General features: G+C 66.0%; 1 protein-coding gene across 1 annotated transcript in view; it reads right to left on the reverse strand.

Moving 5' to 3' along the window:
• Nucleotides 1-369: 369 nt before the first annotated feature.
• Nucleotides 370-7,201, reverse strand: part of RPTOR (regulatory associated protein of MTOR complex 1) — a 227,815-nt gene continuing 220,983 nt past the window's right edge. The window contains exons 31-36 of the mRNA XM_023519631.1: nt 4,291-4,397; nt 3,021-3,148; nt 2,606-2,692; nt 1,645-1,761; nt 1,195-1,324; nt 370-525 (exon numbers count right to left, since the gene is read on the reverse strand). Of these exons, the coding sequence (XP_023375399.1) occupies nt 457-525; nt 1,195-1,324; nt 1,645-1,761; nt 2,606-2,692; nt 3,021-3,148; nt 4,291-4,397 (638 nt within the window). The 3' untranslated portion in view covers nt 370-456. The remainder of the gene's footprint in view (nt 526-1,194; nt 1,325-1,644; nt 1,762-2,605; nt 2,693-3,020; nt 3,149-4,290; nt 4,398-7,201) is intronic.

Here is a 7,201-nt window from a genome sequence, read left to right on the forward strand (position 1 = left end):
CCTGTCCGCTCCGTGCTCCGTCTCGAAGCCCCAGCCTCCCCCAGCACACACGCAGGAGGACGTGGCCCGGGCTCGGGCTGCCCAGGGCCCTGCCGTGTGGCCGAGCGCTGGGGGAGCCGGCGTCCGTGTCCAAGCTTTGGCGGGGCTAACGCGTGGACCACTCGCAAGGTGAGAGGGGTGCGTCCCTCCCTTCAAAACTCAGGAGAGGAACAGCACGGGGAACGTACGGGACGGATGGTGGCTGCGTCCTCGGCCTGGAAGCTGGTGTCAGCAGAGAAGCAACCGTCACGCCACGGGACACGCCAGTGCCCTTTCCCACGCTCCTGGGCGTGACGGCCAAGACAGACAGACAGACAGTGCGGGGCCCTCTGTGCATCCTCAGCAGCCAGGTCAGGACCGGTGTGGACGGGCAGAGGCGGCTCCCCTGTGCACACGTGGCCAGCGGGGACAGGCGCGCTATCTGACGCGCTTCTCCACCGAGTACACGGAGATGTAGTAGTCGTTGCTGCCCACGGCCAGGTGCGGCTGCGGAGGAGAGGCGGGTGAGCCAGCGGCCCCGGGGGGGCCCGGCGAGGCAGGCGGGGAAGCCACAGGCCCTGAGCTGCGGCTTTCAGAACCGTGTCAACCCCCTCGGTCCCCTGGGACCGGCGAGCCACCCTTAGGACTGCCCCCAGGGATGTTCTGGGAACCTAATGTCACCGTTCCGCCACAGCCAGGGGCCCACACGGCACGGAGGCGGGCAGGTGGCCCTGACTGAAAATACAACAGCCCACGGCCGCTCCGCGGACTGTGAATAAGGACAGGCGCGGTGTGACAGGAGTCTGGGCTGCCCCCGCCACGGGGAGCACGTGTGCGTGCTCGTGTGTGCGTGCATGCATGTACATGTGTGCACACGTGTGTGTGGTTTCCCGGCAGACTTTGCTGCAAGGTTTCTCCATGGGTGACACTGGTGTAGGGGCCAAAGGTGACAAGAAAGGCTATTTCCCTGAGTGACAGGATTTGGTGCTGCTTCTGGAGTGAGCACGGTGACGGGCCCTGCCTTGGACACAGGGCACAGAGGCCCAGGGCAGGTGGATCACTTGGGCCCCACTGACCCCCGTGCTGTGGCTGGGGCTTGGCTGCAGCCCATGCGGTCACTGCCACGGCACCCCACATCCCGAGCCACCCACGCACCCCTGCCCGTGAGAGACAGACCCAGTGTGGGTGGAAGGCCAGGCAGCTGATGGCGCCGACCCGCTGACCCATGAAGCCGTCGTAGTACTTGATGTTGTTGATCAGGTCCCCGTCTCCGTTGTAGATGGCGGTGAACTGATTCATGGAGCCGCTGTGGACAGGAAGAGCTGGCCGTCAGTCCTGTTCCTGGGCTGGGAGGGATGCCCGGAGGCGGCCTGCCACAGGGTGGCTGGTCCCACCCGCTCTGCACCGGCCAAGGGAGCAGATGCCTCGCTTGGGGCTCCGGCCAGGGAGCCGGTCTTGAGGGCCGGGCAGTGACAGGCAGCAAGGGGCCCCGCTACGTTGCTCTGGCTCGTGCCCTGCTTAGCGCCCACTGTGCACACGGAGGCCGGGGGCTGACCATGGGCCCGAGGCGGTGGGCGGGAAGGCCGCGTTCCCTCCCTCCATGGGGAGCAGGGGTCCCGCACCTACCAGGCAATCAGGCTGGCCTGGGGGTGGATGTCCAGGGCCGTGAGCCCCTTCACGATCTGAAGGACATTCACAGACTCCGGCATCCGCGGGTCGAAGAAGCGGACGTCTCCGTTGACGCTGCCGAGAGAGTCACGGTGACGCCAGGGCGTGCTGGCCCCCCAGGACCAGCTGTGTGGAGGGTGCCCGGCCCCTAAAGCACCCAGTGAGGGCCCCAGGCGGCACATGCGCCCCCACCCCGGCTGACCCCGGCCAGCAGGACTGCCGCTGAGAGCCAGCAGAGGCCCTGCTGGAAAGGCAGAAGCCACAGCAGCGAAGACTCAGGGCGGGCGTGAATTGTTTTTTTCATTTCCTGTCTCTGAGATTAGATTTTGTGGAGTGGGGGGGACGCGGGGACACGGGGACGCGGAACGGGGGGGGGGAGGGGACGGGAGGGGAGGCCTGGGAGGCCCCGTGTGCCCTCGGCCCCCTCCCTCCCGCCCTCAGCCTGTGTTCTCCTTTTATGCTGTGAACAAGGGAGCCAGCCTCTCTGAAGGAACAGCAGCTCTGTGACTGTAAATCACATTTCTCTGTCCCTTTAATGGGCCAATAAATATCCGCTGCTCTCAGCGCAGGATTTACTGGTGGCAGAAGTGGATTTACGGGCAGACGGCCGAGGCACGCGCGGGGACCCCGGAGCCACGCACTCAGCGGGTGCCGCTGTGCCTGCCCAGGGCTGCGTGCCCACCCCTGCCCTGTGTGCGCCCCCGAGACCTCCCGTCACCAGCGGTGAGGCCGGCCAGCGGGAGGACGGACGCGTCCCCGGCCTGTGAGCTGGCCCTGACCCTTCTGGCCAGTCCCGGAGAAGTTAATTACCGCCTGAAATGCCAGCACTCTGCAGCTGCTAAATGCCAGGGACGTGTTTTAAGTGGAGGGAAACGAGGCTGTCACAGCCGGCGTCTCGGGAACGTCCAGCCCTCATTACCTCACGCTCACGATGTGGCCCTCGGGGTGCTTCTGCAGGCAGACCTTCACCACCCAGGCCGTGTGCTCCCGGTACGTCATGACGCGGCTGCAGGACGCGGAGTGGGGGCGTCAGAGCCCGGGGGCCGGGCTCGGTCGGGGACATCTGTGCCCTCCAGTGCCTGGCCCGCCCGGCCCCTGACCTAGGGACCAGCTGTGACAACGAGTGTGCTCCCGGATGCCTCCCCTGGGAGCTGGAGCTCAGGGAGGCAGTGCCTCACTGGGACCCCCGACCCACTGGCTCCCCGCTCTACCACCCGTGGGGGACCCAGATGGCTCTGGGGTCTCGCTTCCCCGGGCCTGGCAGCCGGGCAGCAGTGAGACCACAGGCGTCTGGAGGGAGCCTGGCGGAGGGGGAGGAGGCACGGCGGAGTCACCATTCGCTGAGCGCCATCCTCCTGTCGTAGACGCGGATGGAGCCGTCGCCGAGGCCGGCCACGATGAGGGAGCGGTGGGAGTCACAGGACAGGCTTGTCACGCAGCTGTCGGCGCCCGTGGGGATATCCTAGGGCCAAACGCAGACCCCAATGAGGCCCCTTGGTCCAGCCCCACAGCTGCCAGGACCGGAGAGCTCCCTGCGAGAGCTCGTCACCCAGCTGGGGAAGCCATCGAAGACCTGACGCGCCGGAGGGACTCGCGGGGGCCACCGGGACTGAGTCAGGCCCACAGCCACCGACTGCCAGCCGGCTGCCCCGGAGTCCCTGGCCAGAAGGGCAAACACCTCTGGTAATGACTGGCTCTGGGCACCACACTTCCTATTGGCCTCCTCTTCCCTAAAGAGGAAGACGAAGCTCTTTAGGCAGGAATCGTTCTCGCCAGCCCCCCCAAACTCCTGACGAGTCCAGGAGTGTCTAGAGGGTCAGCCGCCCGCAAATTGGCCCCTTGCGGCCCCTCCAGGAGGCCATATGTACTGGGGATGGGAGGGCGGGGGGGGGACCCCAGCTCAGTCAGGAAAAAACACAACATGCAGGACGGGGGGTTGGAGCCGCTGAAGAGGTGGGGGCGGGGGCCTAGGGACCAGCCCCCGCCCACCAGGGGCCTCAGGGGGCCTGTGGGCGCAGAGCGTGGGAACGGGACCTTGGCTGGTTAGGAAGGTGCTTTTTGGGGGTGGACAGGCCACTGGCCGTCGCTGGCTGCCAGTGCAGCTGCATGGGGGAGGGCACAATACAGCGCGGTGAGGCCACCCGCGCCGTGACAGGACGTGAGGGCGTGGCAGAGGGAGCCACCTGGCCCCCCCCACCCCATTGCAGGTCTGGAGCGCGCGCCGAGCCGGCCCGGCCTGGTTCCCGTCGGAGCTCCGCGTTTGGCGGAGGCCCAGGGCGGGACGCGGAGAGGCTGAGGCCCTGCCCGACTCCGGGGTGGAGGTCCTGGGCCCACGGCCACCGCCACACTGCCCGCCAGAGTGTCAGGGACCCCGCCTGTTCCCCGCCCGCTGCCGCTTTTCCTACAGGACTTAGGCAAAACCAACGCACGGTTCTCTCTTTACGAAAACCGAACGAAAGGCACTTTGAGAAGTACACGGACGTCCTGATTTAAGATGTTTTCACTGCTTCCAGATGAGCAGGGCTCGCGCAGGCGTTCCTGCTGCGGTGTCCCCAGGCTGAGCGTCCAGAGGCACTGACGCTCGAGGGCGGCGGGAGCAGTTACCTGCACCTTCATCTCGCGTTCCGTGTCCCAGATCCGGACGATCCGCACGTCCCCTGAGCTCATGAGGAGCCCGGTCTCCTGCTCCCAGTCCACCACCATGCCAGCTCCTGGAGAGACGGACAGAACCGGTGTCGCCGCCGGAGCCTGCTCTGGGCGGCCAGCCCCTCAGCCCGCCGGCGTCAAGGAGCGCCACCCCTCGACCCCACAAGGCTCTGGCTGGGAATCCCAGCGCACTCTGAGTGCTGGTCGGGGAGGCAATTCGGAGCCCGCCCCCGCCCCCCCGATGGGCCCAGGCGTCTGCTAGAGGGACGGCACTGCCACGGGGACGCACGGAGCAGGGCGGGCCGCGGGGTGCGAGGCGGAACGTGGGGGCCAGACAGCGTCCGGCCCAGCCGCCAGCGAGAGCGAGGGGACGCATCCTAGAGTCTGCGGTCCCCGCAAAGCACGGTGAGCCCTCCAGCCTCAGCGTCCAGGCCAGACCGACCTTTGAGGACCTTGTTGCCTGGAGCCGAGCCTTAAGGTCCTGTTACCCCAACCCGAAACGCCCTCAGCAATGACGGTCTGGGACTCCAAACAGGGCCAGCCCCAGCCTGCTCCCCAGGACGCAGATGCAGAGCCTCCCATGGGCTCAGGCCCCAGGCCCTCTGGACACCTGCCAAGTGCAGGAGCTGTGGGAGTACGTGGCCATAGGGGACAGGGTGGGGGACAGTGGTCCAGGCAGTCAGGCCTCCCAGGAGGGTGCAGGCGGCGAGCCCTGCCCGGCTGGCCCCGGCAGAGGCGTGGCTCTGGGCCTCCGCCCCGTCCTGCTTGGTCCTATCCAACTCGTCCGTGACATCCGTGATTGGTCCGCAGGGAGGGGTACAGCACCCTCCGTTCCCGTGGGGACGCGCACAAGCCTGGCTCACGGCCACGCCGCCTGCCGTCACCCTCCTGTGGTCATGGCCCTCTTGCTTCCTAGCTGCTCCGAGTGACTGAATGTGAATGAACCCCAAAGGCCCCGGATGCTGGACGCTCTGCTCACCGCTCTCTGGCAGGTGGCAAGGAGCTCGCTGCCCAAGATGCCCACTGCTGTCCTGCACGTGGCACTGACTCCCATGTACAACTGACCAGCTGAGCACGGTGGCCCAGGGCCCCTCGGCCTCTGGCCCGCTCCCCGCTGCCCCACCACAGAAGGTGGCCCTCTGGCGTTCCTTTAGGCCCTCAGAGGGAGTGGCCTTGCCGTTTGAGATGCACCCTGGGGTGCTGGCGCACACCTGCTGAGGGGCAGGCTGGCTCCTGGCCATGTGGCTTTGCTTCCTGGAGCCCAGGAGCGGAGAGGGCCCATCTCCAGTTTTCTCTTTGCTAAGCATTTTCCTTCATTTTGTGCTTTTTACTTCTTTGCAAAACACTAACACGTGGGTCGGAAGATTTGTAGGAACCTCTCGTCCTGCCTCGTGGGCACATGGGCACACAGGGACCTGCCAGCCCCAGGCCGTGAATGCCTGCTGCGGAGAAAGCACCTAAATGCAGATGGGGGACACGTGCTTGCCAGAAAGCTGATCGCACCTCGGCTGGGGTTCTGCAAATGACACCTGCTGCCTGGACTGGGAGGCCCCGCCTCTCGACAATTTATGGGAATGCTGAGATTGAGAGAGAAAAAGCAGCCGTTTTGTAAAAAAATAACATCGACAGCGCCACGTTGGAGTGGGGCCGGAGCTGCAAGGGCCTTGCCCATCCTGGGCCTCCAACCTCTGCAGTGTTTAAATGGGCGAAGACACCTGTGGGCGGGGCCTCGGCGACCCTGCGCCCCCCGAGAGCAAAGACAACAGGACGAAGCCAGGACGCCGCGCGGCTGGCGCCCCCACGCCGGCTGCCTGCACCAGCAGCCGCGCCTCCCTCCCGTGGCTGTCTGTAGCCTGAGGGCCGTGCGTGTGCGTTTGCCAACACAGCCCCAGTGTGGGGGTCCCAGGGCGCTGCATACGGGCCTTTGGGTAAGGGCTGTTCTGTGTCTGGGTTTTTCAGATGTAAACAGATGCTGCCAGGGCCTTAGCGTTAGGTTCTGAAAAAGACGCTTTCCCAGACGCTCTGCGGAAGACACGTCTGGGTCTGGGACGTCTCTGCTCTGAGGAAGCTGTGCGGGTGCCGGCTGCGGGCCTGGCCGCAGGTCTGGGCTGCCCCGTCCGCCCCGGAAGCCGTGAGGATGCGCTGGGGCGCTCTCACGAACGGATTTGCACCGGGGCTGTCTCCTTCCTGGACGAGTGTGACGGTGGCTCAGAGAGGGACGAGGACAATGGAAGTGCCTCGAATGCAGTAGAGGCCCAAGAGTGGGCGTCGCGGGGGGGGGGACACAGTCGGAGACACCACTTTGGGAGCCAGGAGGCTCAGGAAGAGTGGCCGCAATGGGGAGTCTGCTCTGCAGCGTCGAGAGCCCCTCCCAGAGGCTCGCCCAGCTCCCCGACACATCCGGTGACACCTGGGTGCTCATGGCCAGTGTGTGGGCGCAACAGAGAAAAGCCCCAGCCTGAGCCTCTGCCGGCCCTGCAGCCTCCCGCAGGCGTGGGGACGAATGCCACCACGCTGAGGACAGGGCCCCGGTGGCCACGGGAACAGAGAAGGCATCCACCCCCCTGCTTACTGCAGTCAGGGTCGACGGAGACCTTTCTGGCCAGACCCGCGAGGAGACAGGGGTCGTGGGTCTGGGCGACGGTGTGTCGCCAGGCAGAGTGAGCAAACTAAACCAAACCAGCCAAGGGTTAGTCCAGCGCCAGGCAGAGGCGGGGCCGGCCGCGGTACGCCTTCAGAAACGTGGGCTGACCTTGCTGGGCGGCTGGAGCCTCGGCAGAAATTTACCTGACACACATGAACACCTACCCTCAGGGCTTTGGGCCCAAACAAAAGTCTGTCTCTAGATGGGAGTCAGGAGGTGCAGCGG

Source organism: Pteropus vampyrus, unplaced genomic scaffold, assembly GCF_000151845.1.
Source record: "Pteropus vampyrus isolate Shadow unplaced genomic scaffold, Pvam_2.0 Scaffold227, whole genome shotgun sequence".
In the NCBI taxonomy this organism is placed as follows: Eukaryota; Metazoa; Chordata; class Mammalia; order Chiroptera; family Pteropodidae; genus Pteropus; species Pteropus vampyrus.